This window comes from Nicotiana tomentosiformis, chromosome 2 (assembly GCF_000390325.3).
Source record: "Nicotiana tomentosiformis chromosome 2, ASM39032v3, whole genome shotgun sequence".
Classification (NCBI taxonomy): Eukaryota; Viridiplantae; Streptophyta; class Magnoliopsida; order Solanales; family Solanaceae; genus Nicotiana; species Nicotiana tomentosiformis.
The window spans coordinates 83,354,521-83,376,246 of NC_090813.1; the positions used below are offsets into that span (position 1 = coordinate 83,354,521).

A 21,726-nucleotide genomic window follows, 5' to 3' on the forward strand; every position below is an offset into this window, starting at 1 on the left:
ACTAGAAGCATTCTCTCAAACTACTCTAGTTAACAATTTATGCAACTCAGAATTATCCCACCAAAGCTTTGCTATTTCTAACCCCACTTTTAAATTCAAGTAATTAATCTCTTAACTTACCCAAAAGTGGTGTTGTTCAATAACAATCTAACCAAGTGTTCTTTCTCAAGCAATATAAGGTAACTAGACACGATTAATCAAGGGCCCTTTCAATTAACCACAATACAATACGTAGTTGAACAATCATAGAACAAACACGGCTCAATTATAACAAAATAGAGTCAAGACTTCATCCAACAATTGGTTCTATCAACCCTAGATAATAGATTTAGCTACTCATACTAATGGAAAATAAATCACTAAAATAATTCATAATCAACAAATAGAAGTATGAAGAAGAAGATGAAAACTCTTAGGAAATTATCCGTCTTCTCTCCTTTGTTCTTGCCTCTAAAATCTTCTAAAAATAATTATCCCTGACTTCTAGGCGAGTTTAGGCTTCATATAGGTTTAGGTTAGTCACCTAAGAAATTACATAATTAACCCTGCATGTTTGGCTTTCGTCCGTCCGTCCGCGGCCGCGGATTCGACCGCGGATCCGGCCGTGGATTTTCATTGCCTCACTGCCTTGAGTTCGCGGGCCAATTCGCGGCCGCGTACCTGGAGGGGTCGACTCGCTTGCTTTTCGCTCTCCTTTTCGACCGGGCTAACCTTCGATTGGCCTTTCACACTCCATGTTGACTCCAAAACACTCGTTAGCTCCCTGCTAGCTCGGAGTAGCTCCTGCAAAGCATCAAATTCTTAATTAGAGCATTTTGTTATCTTTTAGCATTCAAATATCAATAAAGTGAGACTAAATTAGAGTTTATATAGTGTCTAAATTGCATAAATATAGTCTACTATCACTCACCTCTAAGGGAGGTTTGAGTGAAACAAAGAGAATAAATATTATTATGTGATTACATGAATATGTCATTGGTCGCGTACATGTGATACACCAAAAAATATTTTGTTGTGCCTTATAAAAGGTTATTAAAGGCAAAATTAAAGCAAGAAATGATTTGCTTATGATGATTTTGACCATGACAATTTATTATGATATAATTTTCTCCATGAAGGAGACATTTATCATATGAATGGTGTGACAAAAGATTTTGTAGTACAAACGTCGTTAAGAGTTCCGAAAAAATTAATTTGTTACTACCCAGATGAATAAAAAATTTCACGACATTGATATTGTAAAGTCTCAAAAGAAACTTTTTGAGTTTCAAATGTATAAGTCAAAGTGGTTGGCATATTAAGACTTTAAATGAAAGGAATATTGAATATTTTTATACTTTTATAATCATAACGGGTAAATATGAAAGATTACCCAATTTTCTTTCTATTTTTACTACATAAATATAAGCATGATGATGGAATCATATGTCAAAATTAAATTAGAGATTTACTAAAATAAATATTAGTTGGCATGACCGGTAACCATCTCGATTCAATTATGATGCGAAAAATTAATTGAAAATTATATTGGCATATATTGAAAAAATATAAGATTCTTCAAGAATTCTCTTGTGATGCTTATTCTCATGATATACCAGTTAAAGTTGAGATTGAATCCCTTGATTTTTGGAACTAATAAAAGGTGATAAAATATATGGGCCCATGACAGGTGACCATTTACTATTATATGATTTTAATAGATGTATATATTCTATGATCACATGTGCATTTATTATCAACTTGCAGCTTGGCTTTTGTAAGATTGATTGCTCAAATTATTAGAGCACGGTTCCAAAATATAAATTATGATTATTTATCTTGATAATACTGGTTTAAATCCAAGTTGGTTTAGCAGAAATTGTATGCCTCCAATTATAGCTAAATCATTAGTTATGAGAACAAAACTGCCAAAATAAAATTTGGTACGTGATGTATTATTTAATATACAACAGTACTTGTATGCATCTAGCCAAGTTATGATAAATTCTCCCTATCACAATTGGTTCAGGGTCAAGAACCAAATAATTTCTATCTAGAAATATGAATGTGCTATATGATTTAATTGTTCCACCACAATGCACAAAGATGGATCCCCAAATAAGGCTAGGGATATGTGTTGGTGATCCCAACAATAGGGGAAGAAAATGGGCAGCTGAAAAAGTAATGCATATAATGAATTATTATGAGTACATCTAGATCCTCGTACGAGAAAATATGAACTTGAAGTTCAAGTGATAATTCATTTGAAAAATATTGCCAGGCGTATTTGCTGACCTAAAACTAAATGTCATATTCGGCTGCTAATGCTCCAAATAAAATAAAGTTCATAATGAATAGAGTCTATGACATGTATGGAGCATAATAGACTAATCGGTTCCAAAGATAAAATTCCTTGAAGAAGGAGAGGAGCAAATGTTCAAAATGGTCATAATAAGGAGGCAAATGCTCTAGAAGAGCATCACGACATAACACTTCATAAGACCTCATGGGAGAGGCTCAGATACCTGAAAATAAGAGATCTCAATAAGTTATGTCTTTATTGGGTAATAATATAACCGATATAAAATGATCGTCGGCGATATTGTTAATATAATGTAGCGCTCAATATTATTAATATTGACGAGGATCTTGAGCTCAAATCTGTCATGAAATTTGGACAGATAAATAATTGGCCAAATGAAAAATATGCAATGAAAATTGATTTCACCTGAAAAATATGAAGTTGGACGGAGAGTCCCAATACCTGAAAGTATAAAGCCAATGGAGGTATAAATGTGTTCTTATGCGAAAAGTTCAAGTAGATAGACATAAAGACGACTTGTGGCACAAGAAAATTAGTAAATATCCTCACATTGATTATATGGAGACATGTTCTCTTATGGTAGATGTAGTCATTTCAAGTTTTAATCTGGCAATACATAAAAAACTTGATATGCGTATAATAAAAATCATTGAAGGATTTAAATTGTTCTGAAGATTATTAATGTTTCCAAGAAATTTATTAAATAAAGCTTCAAAATCCTTATACGGATTGAAACAATCAGGGCGCATGTGGTATAATCGCTTATGTGAGTACCTGTTGAAAGAAGGGTACAAGAATGATTCAATTTGTCTTTATGTCTTTATAAAAAAATCTGGATCTAATTTTGTTATAATCGCCGTGTATGTTGATGATTTAAATATCATTGAAACTCCTGGGAGCTTCCTAAAGCAGTAGATTGTTTAAAGAAAGAATTTGAAATGAAAGATCTTGGAAAGACAAAATTTTATCTTGGTCTACAAATTGAGTATATGAAAGATGGAATTTTTGTCCATCAATCAGCATACACTAAAAAGATTTTAAAGCGATTCTATATGGATAAAGTACATCCATTGAGTACCCCGATGGTTATGAGATCACTCGACATAAATAAAGATCCATTCTGACCTTATGAAAATAATGAAGAGTTTCTTGGTCCTGAAGTACCATATCTTAGTGCAATTGGTGCACTAATGTATCTTGCTAACACTACAAGACCTGACATAACTTTTTCAGTTAATGTCTTAGCAAGATATAGCTCTGCTCCTACAATGAGACATTGGAATGGAAATATTGCGGTATCTAAAAGGGACAACCGATATAGGCTTATTTCATGGCAATGATTGCAATCCCGATCTTGTTGGTTATGCCGATACTGGGTATTCTCGATTTCCAACATGCTATGTGTTTACATGTGGAGGCATTGCCATATCTTGGCGATCGACTAAGCAATTAATCGTGGCTACTTCATCTAATCATGATGAGATAATTGTTATTCATGAAGGAAGTCGAGAATGGGTATGGTTGAGGTCTATAATACATCTTATTAGAGACAAATGTGGTTTGAAGTGTGACAAACTACCCACAATTTTGTATGAAGACAATGTAACATGCATAGCCCAATTGAAGGGAGGATTCAAAAAAGGAGATAGGACAAAACACATTTCACCAAAGTTATTTTTCACACGTGATCTTCAAAAGAATGATGATATCAATGTGCAACAGATTCGTTCAAGTGATAATATGGCTGATTTGTTCACCAAATCTCTACTGACGTCAACTTTCAAAAAATTAGTGTACAAGATTGGGATGTGAAGGCTCAAAGGATGTGAATTGATGCTCTCATCAGGGGGGATTAATACGCGTTGTACTCTTTTTTCCCTTACAAGATTTTGTCCTACTGGGTTTTCCTTGAAGGTTTTTAACGAGGCAACTAAAAGGTGTATTTCTAAACATGTGTACTCTTTTTCCTTCACTGGGATTTTTTTCCAATAGGTTTTAATGAGGCACATTATCTATGGACATCCAAGGGGGAGTGTTATAAGAAAATCAAATTATGGTGGATGTCTACTCTTCCTCTATGATTTTCTCAAATGCTTAATGACATATTCAATGACATATTTCTATGCTCAATGACATATTCGATGAAATATTTTTCTTCACTTTTCATGCCTATATAAAGGCCTTGTAATAGATAGGAAGAAACACACAATTGAAGAAGAAATAAGAATCTCTCATCTCTTTCTCTCTATATCTCTTAGCTTGTTTTTTCTTCTTATTGCTTTTATTTCAGAACACTTTACACCTTTATTTACCTATTTTTTTAATTTTACCTTACGAAGATAAGTGGGGACTGAAGCTAATGCTAATTGTCTCTATCAAATATGCTACCCAATTCCAATCCTGTCACACTGATCCACCACTTAGCACAAAATCTTTCTTTATAATGGAAGGGAACCAGAAATAGCTTCAGTGACAGCAAAGAAAATTAAGCAAGTTTAGTGGTTATTAGAGCAAGCTTGACTTACGCTAATGAAAAATCTTTCAACTTGTTATAATTTGTAAAGAGAGCCAATTAGCTCCCTGGTTTTCAATACTTTTTTGACATTTGACTCCAGGTGCAGTAATTAGTAATTACTATGATCATAAATTCATTTCTAGGAGTAAATACTTTTGTTGTACTATCATCATCAATTCAACGATTACATGAAAATGGGGCAAATAAAAATCAAGGTGTCATCAAATGATGATTATCTCTTTGATCTAAGGCTTCGAAAAATACAAGGTGTAATTCTTTTCAAACTCTCATAAGTTAGTAATAAGAAAATCAGGATATAGATATGGTGGATATTTTAAAGCAAGAAAATTGCAAAAGACATTGTAGAGCCCCTTTTTTCCTCCAATGACCGCATAATACCAGAACAAAAAACAGCAAGGAGGAAAAAAGCTGACCCTCCGAAAACCCGAGCATGAAAATTTAACTACCTGCTTGAGTAATGTAGTATGGATTTAGGATCCAATGAGAGTATTTTGCATCCTTTGATTTCTCATTTCTTCTAAAACTGAATAAGCATCAATAGACTACATTATTTGAGGCAAAATTATTTCATATGCTGCACAAAAAATTTACTAAACTGAGTACTGTCTGCTATTGATCTCAGGGTAGATTTGCATTATACTTTGCTATAGGAAAAGAAATGTAGTCCAAACACTAACACCGAACGAACCTGTACATATTGCAGATCTCGTGAATCTTTCTGCTAGTATCTCACAAACTAACTATTCTAACTTTCTAGCAGCATGGTAAAGCTCCAAATAATCAAGAGCAGGTCGGTTCCAAGACCAATCTTGTTCCATGACCTGCTTGCATAAAGAGTTGAACCAATCCCGACCATCATACCAAGCAGACAGCGCTCTGAAACAGAGAACTGTAAATGAGTCCTTACATATTAGCAAAGCAAGGAGAAGGGGGACGAAGCATGCGTCTTTGCATGTGCATGGGATAGAAGAAAAAAAAAAGGCACGGTGTGAAGAGAAAAATAATATCTCCACCTTTCCCAACATTCAAGCAGTTACTAAGTGGCAATTCGCTCCAAGTTCGCTATTTATTGTCATTTCCAATAACAAGCTCATCAAAGTTTGTTTCTCCAATTTCTACATTTGAGCAGTTTTATTTTCACAACCAGCAACTAATTCACAGCAAATTTACTTCCCCCATCCCTCCCCGTAAAAAGGATTATAATAACAAATGATCTCAAGGATGAAACGACAAAAGAAAATGAGAAGTAAACCGCCAAACTAATGTATTCCCATAAAAGAAATCTAGCACCACAACCACCAAGGCTAGTGTAGGATGGTTCCACCATGCATGTCAAGGAGCTTTCCTAGGTCAGTTCTTTTGATGGAAGTTCAGCTCTGGGACGCTTATGATCTAAATAGTCCGCAGTGGAAGATCCACCATTGCAACGATGACTGGGCTTCAAATATTTTCTTTAAATATGCCATAGGGATGCAACGATAGCATAAATTGGGTGGAAGATCCTTTCATAACTAGCTGGATATCGCTTAGGTTTAAGATGGTTTGTGCTGCTCTTCTTTCTCCATCCAGGAACATTGAGAAGGGGCACTAGGATGGTGGCTTTGGTGGAGTGTCTTCAGTTGGGAGGAGGAAGAGAGTAAAAGCTGAAGGCCACAGGGCATTTACAAGAGAAAACTGAGAAGCCTAAATACATTTAGTAGAACAAATGAAATGCAGTAGAAGGGATCCAGAGAGGCCCTTGATGCACCCTAGAATGTATCTAACCATAGCATCTAAGTGTAAAAGACTCTAAGCATCCGACCCAAAACATTAAGGCAATGGGTGGAGTAGCCCAGGACATTATAAACGCTCTTTGAAAACTCTTCACAACTGATGAGGGACAAGTGTATTCTCTAATAGTCCCCCACATGTGTAACCTGGTTCTTGGGTTTATGTGTGCACTGAAGATTTCTTTTTCTTTTTTTTTTTTAGGGTTGGGGGGAGGGGGGGGGCTGAAGAGGTGGCTCAACAGAAATGGGCCTAAAAGTACTGGTCAGGCCCAACATGCTAATGAGTGAGCCAGAAGTATTATTAGTGGCTCGATGGACTTTTCAGAGCAATAGAACAGGAGGAGAAAATTAAGCGGTTGTACAACATGTTTACCAAAATTTGGCACTGATAGCATGTCTTCGGCCTACTCAACCGCAAAAGATAGTTCATGAGGTGAGGATTGCTCAAGATCGTAAGAAGACAACAGCTCATTTCCTCTACCAAATGGACACTTTACCCAATATTAGGTAAATCAAAAATAGGAACGTGTGCGGCTCGGAAATCTGAGCATCCAACACAAAAGCTTAAGGCAAAGGATGGAGCGGTCCAGGACATTATAAACCCTTCTGGAAAACCTTACACAATATATGAAGGACAAAGTGTATTCTCTAACACTAAGATAGGGGAGAATTACTAATAGCATATTCCTCTTGGGACTTCAACAGGAAACAATTGGTTATTTTCAGGACAAAACAAAATCAGAATAATTTTTTTGGTCCTTTCTCTGGTTAAAAAGCTGCTTCCTCGTTCTCTTATAAGCAAGCATAAGAAAATGGAAATTCTCAAACTGTAAACAGATTACCCAGATTGCTATCCCTTTCCCTGTTTCAGCAGCCCCTGTATTCCCTTTCCTCAAATTAGAATTTAAATAAAACTGAATTGATAAAAAATGCCAAGATCTCAGCAAGTTCCTGGAATTCTGTTAAGGCTGTCCTCACTCCTCACCTCTTAACGAAAAAATGTTAAGTTAGGAGGAAAAAGATCCTTAACAGTTGCACGTCTGTGTAGCTGAAAAAGAAATAGGGGCAAATAGTGCGGGACTTCAAAGAGTTCAGTTATTACTGTGTATGCCATCACATTTACCTCCCTTTCCTCTAAAACTGCAAAGACTTAAACGACATTAATTGAAAAGGCCAATATACTTGCCTATTCAGAGCATAATCAACTCCGGCAGCATCAGCTCCATCAAAGCTGAATCCATTTGGTTCAAGACCACACTGTTGTGCTCTCTCTTTGTCATGGTCAACATCAAATACAGTATCATAAAGTCCTAATATACAGAATGAAGAGGTTAAAACACTCATTCAGAAGCAAATGAATTGGGATCTGCTAAAATAATAATTAAGTCAATGGCATCAAAAGAAAATTCTAGCATGCGCAGACAAATATTTATCCTCGCACTTAATTCAAGAGAATGTAATATGCTCCTGTGAATCCAATATACATCAAGTGAATTCACTACTAAAAGAGAAAAACTACAATTGAAAATTCTGATCCGTAGCATTACACAGATACAGTAGTAGTTGGTTTATTGGTGGCTTGCATACCATATATGAATATCTGCAGTTGCAATGCTACAAAGATTGGAACCTGTTCCGGTGTGTGACTGTGACCACCTCATCAAAAAGCTTAAAGTGTTAGGGAGAACTGTTTTTTATTTATCGTCTTTTTTTTTTATAAGGAATTATTTTCTTTTTTTATTAAGTAATATATAATGAATTGTATTAAAATGTTTTCTCACGTGAGAGCCAGATTCTTTTTCTTTGGCCAAGCATGCAGAGATACCTTTTTATAATGGGTGGTAGTGAAACTTGAAACCCAAAACCTCTTTCTACTTTGCTAGTTGCTACCATGTTGAATTGTTAACTACCTCATCTTTAAAGCTTAAGTAGCCAAAAAAGGGACACTTTATTTATTTAATATGGCTTAACCGAATAAAAAATGGTCATTCATATATATGCCTCCAAAAATATGGTCGCATCATGAAAAAGTGAATGCTAAGGTCAAGAGAGAGAGAACCTTTGCTAGAAAAATTGAGTTGCTAAACCTTCATATCTAAATATACAGTGCAGGTGGCAGAGCGGTACTAAACAAGCTGCACATGGTAAGATATTCGAATTTCTAAAACTACAGTTCATAAGAAAAAGGTACCTCCAGTTTTACGCACAACTGGAATTGAACCATATCTCATCGCCGTAAGTTGTGTTAGTCCACATGGCTCAAATATTGAAGGGACTAGAATGAAATCAGCACCAGCATATATCTGCAATTGTATCAAATGTAATTATATAATAAGGGTAAGGTGTGAAGATAAAAAATATGCAACAAGCAAGGGAAGGAAAACAATACCAGGTGAGAAAGTGGCTCATCGTATGTTAGACAGAGCCGTGCACGGTCATTATATGTGGAGTGCAATTGATTTGCCAAATTAACAAAATCGTTTTGTATCCTAGGATCAGGAGCAGAACCAAGCAAGACCACCTGTCACAACTCTTTGTCAATGAAAGATCATAGCATCCTACTATAACAGACTTTCAAAAACAAGACTCCATTCAGAATAAAACTAGAGAGAACAAGCATGCGAGAAGAGGTATTCTCTGGCATCTTAGATCAGTTTCAATCTACAAATTGGATATGCCATCCAAAACCAAAAAGATTTAGAACAAAATATTATACTAGTTATTATCAGAACATATAACAACATTTTGACAAGCCACAAGCTTAAGATGAGTACATTCCCCCCTTCCCCAAGCAAAAGAAGGGGGAGCATCTGAAGAACTTAGGTATTTTAAGAAAAATACCTGTCCATTCCGTTCCAGGGTGCGCCAAATAGCATGTTTGATGAGGTGGATTCCTTTCTGGTGAGTTAAGCGGGTGATTATTCCTACCAAAGGAAGGTCGGCCTGTTTCAGTCCAAGTCTTTGCTGCAAAGCTTCCTTGGCTGCTGTTTTGCCTTCAACAACGTTTTCTGAGGTGTATGAAATCTGTAATTGCATGCATTCCAACAGTGCCACAACCATCAGACAAATAAAGATGACAAATGATTTAATTCCAAGAACTTAAAGCTACAAAGAATAAGCAAATATAATACTCCCTCTGTGCCAATCTAGAGCACAAGATTCTTGTCAAACAGGCCACGCTTAAAATTCTACAAATCACCTCTATATGGCCTTACACACAACAATAGGACAATATCTGGGTATCAAGGGGAGCAGCCTCCTTGTTCAGGCATCAGCTACTTAAAAATGAGGTAAAGATCCATAAAAGCTGAAATGTCTCTGCACTGGCAACCCAAACTTCCACTTCTCCTTTAAGAAAGCGAAGAAAGATCCACAGCTTATGACCCACCACAAGTACATACGGCGGATTCAATTATAGTTATTGCTCATGATAAAATATTTCCTGCATTTCCAACAGTTGTTTGTAGAGTATTGGGAGATACACAATCTTTCTTGCAAGCAAAAAAGTTAAGAAAGCTGTACCACTAAGCTTCTTCTTTTTTGTGACTAGATATCCTTTCATTCCTCAATTGACCAATAATCAGTTAAGGTGACATCTTCAGGGTGGAGGCCATTTTCAAGAACTGCAGTTGACAGTTTATATGCAGAGAAAGAAAGGGGGAAGAAGAGAATTTGGAGACTTAAATCCAACTAAATTGCACTCCTGAGATAGTTTTATCGATATAGAGCAATTAAAGGGCAAAAACCTTTTTTCCCACCAAACTAAAGCAGACAATCTAGCAAGTTGTTCGAATAAATTTATCACAAAATCTAGGAGTTCAGCACGTGAAATTCACAAAATAGCATGAACTTTTTCCAATGTGTGCACTTGTAAGTAATATAATAATTGAGAAAAGCAGAGACAACTTACCGGAATGAACTTATCGTTCAACGGGTCCCAAATATCTGGGTCAATCCCGTTCACTATACCATGGAACTTGTAAAGGTGAGGTGCAATTACAGGGTTTCCAGACACCTCCTTTGAGTAAGTTGGTGAAACCTGCATGTAAATCCTGTTAGGATAGAGTTTTACCTTCCATTGAAAACCTTTTCAGTTTTGCTACAACCAAAGAAGAATGTTAATTTTTATTTTTTTTTAAATCAAGCCAAAAGGGAAGTATACTTGAAGCCCTTAACACTTTTTCTGTCTATGCTTCAAGAACATGTACTTGTGTAGCTTCCTTAGAATTTGTCTGTTCTTACTTTACCTCCAACAGCATCCATAGCTTTAGGCCATTAGGCAATCTTTGCCTGTTATACTAGTGTCTGAAAGCAGCAAATAATGCCTTTTTTCCTAGAGGGTATTTTACAATCTTCTTCCGAAAAATGAGAAGGCAAAACAAACATAAAACAAATATGAAGCCTGATAAAATGATGACCATTGTCGTCGGGAACTCAAATCCAAAACTTTTGCCTAGCAAGTATCGAAAGAGGCCGTCGGTTAATGCATAGCACCATTTTTCAAGAGTCGACAGCATAAAGCACAAACAGCTATCTATAAGGTATAGGAAATAGAGGCACTTACTGTTGTAGCTTTGTCTGCATAAGTCATTGCTTTCCCAATGAGATCTGCACCAAATTCAAGATTGTGTATTGTGAAGACAATACGAGACTTGCTTAGACCATAGTGTGTATATTGTTCCTTAAAGAGCCACGCAACAGGAGCACTAGACCAATCATGGCAATGGATGATATCCTGCCGGACAAGTGAACAGTAAGAACACGAGCAAATAAAATCTAATTAACAAAAGAATATATCATTTCGGCATGAAAATTGAAATTCTTATTTTTGGTGCTCAAAAGCTCTTGTTTATTGTAGCAAACAGTAAGACATAGGGAGAAAATTACAGAAAGAGAAAAGTAGTACACACTCCATCCCACTTTAGATGTCCAAAGTTGAATTCGAGTTCAAAATGTCCAATTCTGCATCTTGAGACTGATTCACCTTAAAGCTTAAATTTTGGAAAGTAATAGTTGATATTATTAAACTATGATAGAAATGGTATCAAATAATCAGGCTTTTCGGTTATAAAAGACCAAGGACATTATGAATAATTTCTTTGTCAAATTTCAAAATTCTGATCCTCAAAAGTCAACTTAAGAAGTTAATTTGGGACCAAGGAAACATGTTGCAGACCCAATTAATCCAACAACTTCAGTGGTGATACGTATTGGCAATTTGCAGCTTTCACTACCATAAAAGCTCTAACCTGAGGCGGTTCCAATAGATATCTGCAATCAACTTGCCTCTTTCAGATATTATTTATAGCTTTACTATCTAAAGAATTTTACAAGGTGTTTTGAACAATGAAGAAGATTTGGAGAGATAATCCTCTTAGCATACCTTGGACGATATGGAAAGAAAGAAATAATAGGTGTTTTGAAGGCAAGGAGGAGCAGCTGCAATATATGAAATATAGTTGTTTGCATTATTTGTACTATTGGAAAGATGGAAATGTTGTTATGAATTTTCATAATATGCTGGATATGCTAGACCGCTTAGGATTTTAATGTTTTTAAGCCAGCACTATCTCTGTATTTTCACAGTATCAACTTGATACTGTTTTCAATAAAATCTTCACCTTATTAAAAAAACAATAACATGGGTACAGAAACAAGAATCAAGAAAATGAGTTCTCTGAATTAGCATATTGATAAATTCTGGAACATACCGGATGAAATCCACCTTGCAGAAGAAACTCCAAAGCCGCGTGACAAAAGAAACCAAATCTTTCACCATCATTATTACAACCATATACACACCCCTTCCAAAATAACCTAAAACAGTAATGATGAAGCATTAAACTTATGAAGCCAGCGAAAGTGCCTAATTTACTTATGCTCAATCAATAAAATAAACAGGCGCACTGATCCTTTAAGGAATTAACTTGATGGAATCAAGGACTATATTCTAGTAGTAGGTGCAAAAGGTAGAATTGCACATACCATTAGAATTGCATGACATAATTTTAATAGGGTTCTAGGTCTAGCATATACATGTTTTTACCCTAATTATATCTAGCATATACAAGACTATAAGGAATCTTCTGTAAAGGGAGAAAATCGGTGCAAGTCACAAAGTTTTTCTCTTTTGCATCAATTTTTAAGAAGAGAAAGAAAGGAAGAAGGAAGTGATAAAGTCGTAGACAAAAGCTTAAGTTTGATTCCATTCCGAAGTGAGTAGAAACAGAGGGAAAGAAGACATCTTTCAATGGAATTTTTTGTAAAACAACAAGACCTCCGACTTGTGGATGAACTTCTTAAAATAAGTGAATAGGAAGATTTTAACCAGGCCACCCAACAAAAATACCCACATAGTGAAAGAAGACAGATTTTTTAATAAAGTAATAAGATTTTATTGAAATGTTAACGCAAAACGACACCCGTATACAAGAAGAATACCAAAAAATGGCCTTTTTCTTTTCTTGGGGGGTGGGTGGTGTGTATAACTATAAATTCTACAAATAAGTCAGCACAACGGGTAAAACAGTTGGGATCCTACAATTTTTTACTGCCTTTCAATCATTTGGATCTTTCTTCAGATCCTTTTCCTTTAAATGGTGCATGCCTGTATCTGGTTTTTTATTTTTGTACCATTGGGCCATTCTCCGTTTTCCTTTTTAGAGGGTTACCTGTCTATGTGTTGCATACTTTTAAGTGCAATTTCTAATATAATTCTACATCACTGATCCATAAAGAATAAAACGATGTCATGTAATAAACAATTTATCTAGCACATACAACTTCAGTTAGTTCATGATCACACAAAAAATGTCAGTTAGTTTCCTTAGCTGTAATTGAACTCCTTCCTTTGTATGTGGAAACTGGAAAGACAGAGAGAAAAAGTAGCAACGAAAGCTCATAAACCATGACTCAAGAAGGAAATTGTTTGCTCTCTCTCTCTCTTTTTTTTTTTTTGATAAAGGACTTCAAGAAGTAAATAAAACTTTTGGGGGAGGGAAGAAGGAATGAAATAGGAGACAAACACTGCATGTTGATAAGTTCTCACAGTCGTAAAACACTTAGTTAAATATTTGAAGTTTATGTGTTCCCTAAATGAAATCTCTTTTTTCCTGAAGCAGTTTTCTAATATTATTTGCTGTTGAATTGCAGCCGCCATCTCCGCAGTTGTTGGTCTTTCTGGAAATGAGAACAAGGGTTCATTTGAAAAGAAAGCTTTAGGGGGACACGAGTGTAACTTTTCTATTTTTTTTTTTGCGAGATAACAAAAGAGAGTAGATAAAGGAGTTTGATTTGCAGTTCATCTTGGGAGTGCCTTTAGAGTGCATTGTACTTCCCTCTTTACTTCACAATTAGTAACCGCCTTACAAAAGTTGACTATAAATTTCGTCCATTTTTTTCTGATTAAACAAAAACATCACATAAGTAGCCCTTGTGCATATAAGTTAAAAGCATAATCAGCATACCCGTTTTGAGGCTCCAAAAAGTAGACGGAGACACCTTCCACCTTCCCAAACCATACTTTTATTTCAGTCCCACCCCAAAAGTAGCTTTTGTGAAACTGAAAGTCCTTCACCTAATAAGAATTCGTAGCAACATGGCATTATATTACTGAAAGTATGTTGATACATTTAAAACTCAAATGGTTTATAGCTTTTTTTTTTTATAAGGTAAAGTGAATTGTTTATTGCAATCATGTTTGAACATTCTCGTGAATCATGAAGCATCTAGACTTGCACTTTTACCAGATCTGCAAGAATGGGAGATAATAGCTGCCACACATTTACAAGTAGTTGACAGGAGGACCGAGGCTTCTATATTTCATTTTTAGTAACAAAATATTGAAGCAAAAAGGTAGCTATTGTAAGTGCCAATGAGAAGCCTTCTTGGGTTGCAGACATAGTGTGTGGAAGTGGAATGAAGAATAAATAGCAGACTTGGTAATGAAGAATATTCAAGCTTACCTGATTCATCTTCAAACAGTCATACTTAGGTAAGATGATATCCACATTATGGTTTAAATCTTGAACTGCACGGGAAAGACTAGTAACAACATCACCAAGGCCTCCCACCTGCAAAAACAACGTATGACAACTTAACAGCTGTTACCACATACCAAATCAGGGAATAGAATCACTCCTTTTAATAGGTAAATGAACAGGTATGTGTTGAATATATTCAAAGTACCTCAATGATATCTCAGTTTTCTTCTTTTTATTCCTAATCCGACGTATACAACATTACTTAAACCACTGTCTCTACTAAACTAGGTGATGCTTTTTTCTGATTGTGATCATCCGAGAATGATATCCACTTCCCTAATAGGAAAACTTTGTTCATTTTCTTTCAAATTTAAAGTCAAAAAGTAATACTACAAGGCCAGTTTATCCTTTCAAATTCACTTTACAATTCTCAATAGACTCACTTTTCTCTCCTTCAAATACTAAACAATAAACATTGGCTCTAAGCTAAACAACCATAAAAGTCACAACTCACAAGAGGATCATTTCTTTTAAAATGGAACGTATTTATTTGACTAACTGTTTGCTGTGTAACTGCCCAAACATCTAGTGTAGCTGGTTATCATCAAAGCAAAAGCTTCTTTTGCAACAAGAGATGTATCAAAGCCCATATCCCCCTTTTGTTATCATCAGCACTTTATCTCTCTTCAGATCTTGAATTGCAGTGAAGAAGGATCAATTAAAGCACAAAGGTCTAATATTTTAGCGTAAACGGTAAACCAAAAGTTGGAATCACCCAAGTGTACCTTTGCAATAGGTGCCATTTCGACAGAAATATGAACGATATGCATCGGAGGTTCTTTTGCGACTCCTCCAAACACAGGTATGTGATAGTCCATTCCACTTTTATTGTCAAAAATTCCACCATCTTCTCTCTCAGAGAATACAAAATCCATCATATGTGCATCCAATGGAACCTTCACTGCAACACCAGTAGCCAGATGAAAAGAGAAGAGAGAAAATGTTTTTCGGATAAAACTAGTATTTATTCAGCAAAACAGTGATATTTATATATTTATATGTATAATCATATCTTAACATTCATCAGTTGTTCAAACTATATATATTCAGCATCAATGCATCAGACTTAAATTACTTTCTCTACTTCTTAGAATACTAAGGTCTTGGATCCCATGTTTGCATTCTAGCTAACAGGTACAGAGAGAACTTTATTTGTTTAGTAAAATAGAGAAATATACGCAAGAAAGTGCAACTCAAATTCTATTTTTTTAACATTAAAGATACTAGTGATTCTAAACTGACATCAGATTACGTGAAAACTAACCAGTTGCTTTGACATGGGTGCCATTTTCAGCAGGCAACATTTTTTGAGGCGGCAATGGACCCAGGCGGTGAGTCCAACGATTGAATGAACATCTGAACCAAATTTCAGGTTTACCATTAAGTACTGTATTGGCGGGATTATAGTAAACTGTGACGCTGCTTCCAGCTTGGACATCAAGAGGCTCAGTGTACACTATGTGCTTCTGAGACAATAAAAATGATTTCATAGTCCTTTCCTTTGTTTCAGCTTTCATACGTGCTGCTTTTTCAGCCTGGAAGTGAGAGATCATAAAACAATAGATGGAAACATACATGAGAGGTAAGCAATGGAATTCAGTAATGAGGATTTCCAAATTTGACCCATCAAATCCACTTCACTAGCTTTAACCTTGAGTGGGATATTACAACCAACCTTAGCACGCATAGCCTCTTCTCTAAGCCTTCTCTCCTCCTGAAGTGCCTTGAAGATCTGAAGTTCTTCCTCAACCCAATATAATTCCTCCGGAATGTGCTTGGGGACAATGGCATGGAAGTCTTGGCGATGATTGTTATCATATGCAATGGCATGCTTGGGTGGACCATCAGCAAAAACCCAATCCAAGACAAGTGCCCGATCAGGGATGACAACTACAGAAAAATACATTCCTCAGATGAGTGTAGCCTAATACTTGAAAGGAAGAAAGAAAGAAAGAAAGAAAGAGAACAACAAAAGTGCAATTGTGTAAACTCATGTTAGGTCAATACATTGAAAAGCTTGTATAGAGTCTTACTTTTCAGACGAAACCTGTTACAGATCACAATCAAAATGCTCCGTGGACATGGTAACCCAGTTTTCTTGTTACAAATCACAATGCGCTTACAACTGCATAAGATGCTAATTCCATTTCAAGCTTATATCACAGATATCCAGAATTTATTCTAACCCATATGTTGGGTCTTATATCATCTTTACCTTCACTTTACCATGAGGGAAAAACTGAGAAGAACTATTACATTGTAAAGATAACAAGTATCAACTTCTGATGTGAAAGATTAACTATTGGCTGTCAGTTGTCAGTCTAGTGGCCAACCTAGGGTTGCATGGTAACTACATCATATTTTAGATGGATTAAAAAGTAATGTAGTGTTAAAACAATAAACATAGCAAATGGTCACATTGGCAAGGTACAAAAATACAAGTTCATTCCCCGATAGTCGAAAACAAACTCTGAAAACACAGGAAAATTCATCAGGTTTCGCTCATGGATTAGATCTATGTGCATTATGTGAAGCAATAATGTTGAACTAATCCACTAAATGCAGGAAAACTGGCACAGAACTGAGGACTCACATATTAAAGAGAAATAATCTATTACAGAAGCGATCAACCCTTGCCTCCGCCAAGGAAAGAAAGAATAGAAGAAAGCTAAACAAAAGAGTGGGCATCACAATCATGTGCAGGGAAATTAGTAAATTCCAACAAATACGTGTTTAAACCAAATCACAAAATTTATCTAGAGGAGTTAAATGCTAACTATGCATTTTCCTAAAAGAAATTGAAACGAAAATACTGGGTATGTTGTTGTTGTTGTAAATTGAAACAAAAAGGCGTTCCCACCACAAATGGCCTCCAATTGTAGGTTTGACTACGGAATTGCATGCATGTGAAGAAATTAAATTATCTTTCTATAATTCATAATGAATACAAGTTACTTCACCATTCATGTGATAAGTTCATACTATCCAGATTTTGAACAAGCACATTCATATGAAACTCAGCACTGACTAAAAGAAGTGCAAGTAAGAGCATAAATATTTATATGTATCTATGTATGTATACACCCACTTACCCTCTGTATACCACCAATCACCATCTATTCTCTCAGATTTAACAAGCTTTTCAACGACAGACAAACCATCCTTCCAGTTGTTATATCCTCCATGGATCCACAAGTCCTTAGCATGGGAGAGAGGACCTGAACTTTTGTTATAGTATAACTTGACCTTCTCCTCACATTTAAATACACTTGGTTCTATATACCAGGTGATATCACGAGTCTTCGAGGCTTTTGCCATCAGTGCTTGCAATACTTCCCTTTTCTTTGCAACCTCTTCCTTTGCCTGTGATCTATCAACTTCAAGTGCAGCTTTCTCTGCTTCTATTCGCCTTTGTTCTTCTGCTAGTCTTTCTCTTTCAGCTTGTTCTTTAGCAAGTTTCTCCTGTTCTCTCCGTTTCTCCTCGAGCAAGAAATTTTCAAAATCAAGAATTTGCATACCACCTTCCACAGTTATACTGAAATCATTATTATCATTGTTGTCGTAGACATCTTTTCCATTAAAAAACACAAAATCGATCTTGTATGCTTCCTTGGGGACGTGGATCTTGCAAGACCACCAATCTCCATTGAGACGAGTCTCAGTTAGTGTTGTAGTAAAAGATCTCCAGCGCCAGTCATTAAAAGCTCCCATAATCAAGAGATCATGCTCATTATTCAAAGTGGAAAGACTCCGGTTAAGGAATATCTCGACATCTTCATCGGGTTTTACAACCTCTGGGAAACAAAATAATCTGATTCCTTGCAACAAATTTTCCTCGGCAAGCCTTTCTATAGCCTGCCTACGTAGATTTGCTTCCATCTCCAATCTTAATTTAAGAGAAATATCTTCAGTCTCTAATGTTCCTACTGCTGATGGCTCATCCTCTTCAACTGAATCTGCTTTTAAGAAACTACTACTGTCTACGTCAGCGATCTCATTGCTTTCAGTAAATTCCACATCACTAGGCTTAGTCATTTCCAACAGCTCTCTTGCTAAGGGTCTCTCGTCTTCAACATCCCCAGCATCATTTTCTTTCAGTTTTTGTGGCTCATCCAACTCATCAACTTTATAACCTCCATAAGTATCCAGCTGCAATATCTCAGAAAGTGGTGTACCCAAAGCGTGGCTGCCCTTGCTACTGGCATTAGTATTTTCGGAGTAATCACCTTCACTTTGTTCTCTTCTTACAGAACCAATTTGAAAATCACTCTCTTCCGTTCTATTTGATTTATTTAAATCTACAGCACCCTCGTCATCATCGCCAGTTTCTCCACTTTCGACGAATTGAGTTGATCCACGAACAGGTGACAGACTTACTGATTTAGTGGCACCATTGAATTCATCTTCCTCCTCCTGAAACTTGCGGTCCTTTCCCACTTGTTTAGTGCCATCATCACTAGTTTCAACTTTTGCTTCCATCGTTTTGGGGTTGGAAATTTCAGATTCTTTGGATGATGAAGTACTTTGACTTTCTTTATCACCATTGCTCTTCTGATCCCTTCTTTGTGTGCTTGTCCCTGAAGGCGTCCTTGGCACAAACCCCTTTGGTGAAGAGCCTTGACTCCTAGGAGTTGAAATTTTTCTCTGTCTTCTTCTGGAGAAATCTACAGCATACAATCTTTACAATTAGTTTGAGCAATAGGTAGCATCAAAGAATAACTAATATTTACAACTAAATAACCATAGCAACTAACGCACTTGCACAAAATGGATATGAAACTCCAGCAACCATTCCATCGTTCCTCCATGAAGAAGACTGCATGAATTGTAACAGATATAAGAGAATTAACAACAAAAATTCTCCCATTGAAATTGTTTTATGAGTGGAAACCATAAATTAGAGCATACCACTATCACATCTAACTCTCAAGAACAATAACTATCAATCAACTGGAACCAGCAACACTAACATACACCAAGAACCAACAATTATGCAAATACTGATCATGATAAGTAACCACAAAGTGCCCAACTCCAAGACCCAAGAAAAATCCCAATCAAGATTCAATTTTGAGCTCAAATAACTCCATATATGAAAGTATTGATATTGAAATAGGAACGTATGAATACATGGGTGTACTCAAATTCTAAGAAACAGCAAAAGTAACAACTATATATGTATCCCCAAGTTAGTGCAAATGGACACACACACACACACACAAAATATATTCAGTGAGGAGAAAGTAACTTGTACTGAACACACACACAAACAGACACACACACACACACATATGATATACAAAGTGAGAAGAGAACGTTACTTGTACAGATAGACATGTGGTTCCATGAGGGACAAAACCAAGAAAAGGTTTGATGTTGAGGTGGGTTCTTTCAGTGGAGACACTATTGCTGCAACTCAATGGTCTGTGCAGTGGCAATGGAACATCCATGGCTACCCCCAAAAAACAAAAGAATGTTCTTTGTACAATTACTCTTCACCACATGTGATGTGATCTCTCTTCTCCTTCGTCTACACACTATCTATTTCTCTTTTTCTCTCTAAATCTGTGCTGCAATTATAATATATGTGTTTGATTTGATGGGGTCTTTTAACACTTATTAAAATATCGAAAAAATCGAGTGACCAGTGTACTATAATGCTCTTTGAGATTCTGGACCTGTGATATAACCACTTGGAAGAGTCCTGCAAATTTCAGCCAGACGAGAGTTCTTTTGGTGTAGTACGCTATATTTTACTTAGGTTGTACCTGAATATCTAACGGTGGAAATTGTTTGGTTAGCTGTGAGAATGGTTGGCCACTTAGATATTGACACGTGGACTCGGAACCACTAGTATATTCTTTGATTGTTTTTCTTCATTTAAATATAAACTTTGTTTCTTGGAAACGAGCAAATAAGATGTGACAAAATGGGGACTATATGTCGTTATTAGATTACTATTATTTAATTCCTTTTACACTGCTATATCCGTTTTAATTTTTGTAATATATTTTATTTATTAGTTTGATCTAAAGCGATTGGCGTTTTTTTATATTTGAAAATAAATTTAGCTTTAAACTTTATATTTTACTCATTTACCCTTAGTAAGAAACTTTTATAGTCTCATGTACAGAGACGGAGCCAGAATTTGAAACTTAAGGGTTCAATATTTAAATTATTTTAATTTACTGGGTTCTAAATTGACAATTTGACATAATTCAATGACTTTTTACGATAAATACAGAGTTTTGACAAAAGTTACTGGGTTCAGCCGAACCCGGATTTGAAGGGCTAGCTCCGCCCCTGCTCGTATACGTTATTGATCCCACAAATAATTTACCCTTTAAGTTTTAAAGATCACATATTTAAAAATAAATAAAAATTTAACTCGGTGACGAATCAAACAATGTTACATAAATTAAAATGAGAGAAATAGTTATTTATTGTCTTAAATTATTTTACTGTAGTACCACTTCTAGAACATTGACAAGAAAATTACTGTAGAATATGCCCTATGGCTAATTTTAATCACATTATTGATTGAGTCTTTGAAGTTGTTCAAAATCAAAGCCTTCAAACTAGGGACGTGAGTAGGAAAAATGCATATAATATGAATAGGAGGAAGAGATAAATAACAAAATTAGTGGACCAGAAGAACCACATTACAACCATTTTATTATCTTTCTCTTTTCTTCTTGGAATTTAACCAAATAAGTGAGGAACATGCTCATTCCAGACAAAGCAGAATAAGCACGTGAATTCTTTTCCATTTTTTCTTTTTTTGGGAAACAGGAAAGCGAGAGTACTATTTGCCTCACTTTATAGTTCTACAAAAAACCCACACACACACACACGTTTAAATGGCAAATGTTGTGAACCATTACCCATTCTTCATTTTACTTGCATTTCTTATTTATTTTCTCTTCCTTACCCAGCGCATAGGTTTGAAGTGATATTCATTGAAAAAAATTAATATCGAGTTCTGGCCCTAAAAATGTGACTGACTTAAATAAAAATAAAAATAAAAAGTCACTGACTTCATTCTATATTTACTGGATTCTGTAAATTGAGTTGTCA

General features: G+C 35.7%; 1 protein-coding gene across 4 annotated transcripts; it reads right to left on the bottom strand.

Moving 5' to 3' along the window:
• Positions 1 to 4,923: 4,923 nt before the first annotated feature.
• LOC104091319 (soluble starch synthase 3, chloroplastic/amyloplastic) lies at positions 4,924 to 20,363 on the bottom strand. Of its 4 annotated transcripts, XR_685121.4 has the most exons (17): positions 19,971 to 20,363; positions 19,408 to 19,465; positions 17,742 to 19,313; positions 16,325 to 16,539; positions 15,914 to 16,184; positions 15,375 to 15,550; positions 14,572 to 14,679; positions 14,074 to 14,183; positions 12,319 to 12,424; positions 11,172 to 11,342; positions 10,518 to 10,646; positions 9,449 to 9,631; positions 8,997 to 9,128; positions 8,799 to 8,910; positions 7,794 to 7,917; positions 5,527 to 5,714; positions 4,924 to 5,361 (listed from the first exon to the last, which is right to left on the bottom strand). XR_685121.4 is itself a non-coding variant. In XM_009596634.4 (16 exons), the coding sequence occupies exons 1-16, from the start codon at positions 20,097 to 20,099 to the stop codon at positions 5,579 to 5,581; spliced, it is 3,732 nt and encodes a 1,243-aa protein (XP_009594929.1). In that variant the 5' UTR covers positions 20,100 to 20,363; the 3' UTR covers positions 5,425 to 5,578. The 4 variants fall into 4 exon arrangements, 3 of the variants coding, with proteins under 3 accessions (XP_009594929.1, XP_009594930.1, XP_009594931.1); XM_009596634.4 differs by lacking the exon at positions 4,924 to 5,361 and having other exon boundaries at positions 5,425 to 5,714; XM_009596635.4 differs by lacking the exon at positions 4,924 to 5,361 and having other exon boundaries at positions 5,425 to 5,714; positions 17,742 to 19,327; positions 19,971 to 20,346.
• Positions 20,364 to 21,726: the final 1,363 nt, after the last annotated feature.

Excerpts from the sequence above, each read along its gene's own strand:
- LOC104091319 (XM_009596634.4), bottom strand. The coding sequence starts at position 20,099 with ATGGATGTTCCATTGCCACTGCACAGACCATTGAGTTGCAGCAATAGT. Across the intron at positions 9,129-9,448 it reads CCCTGGAACGGAATGGACAG|GTGGTCTTGCTTGGTTCTGC; the intron begins GTATTTTTCTTA and ends GAGTTGTGACAG. Across the intron at positions 8,911-8,996 it reads ATGAGCCACTTTCTCACCTG|ATATATGCTGGTGCTGATTT; the intron begins GTATTGTTTTCC and ends ATACAATTGCAG.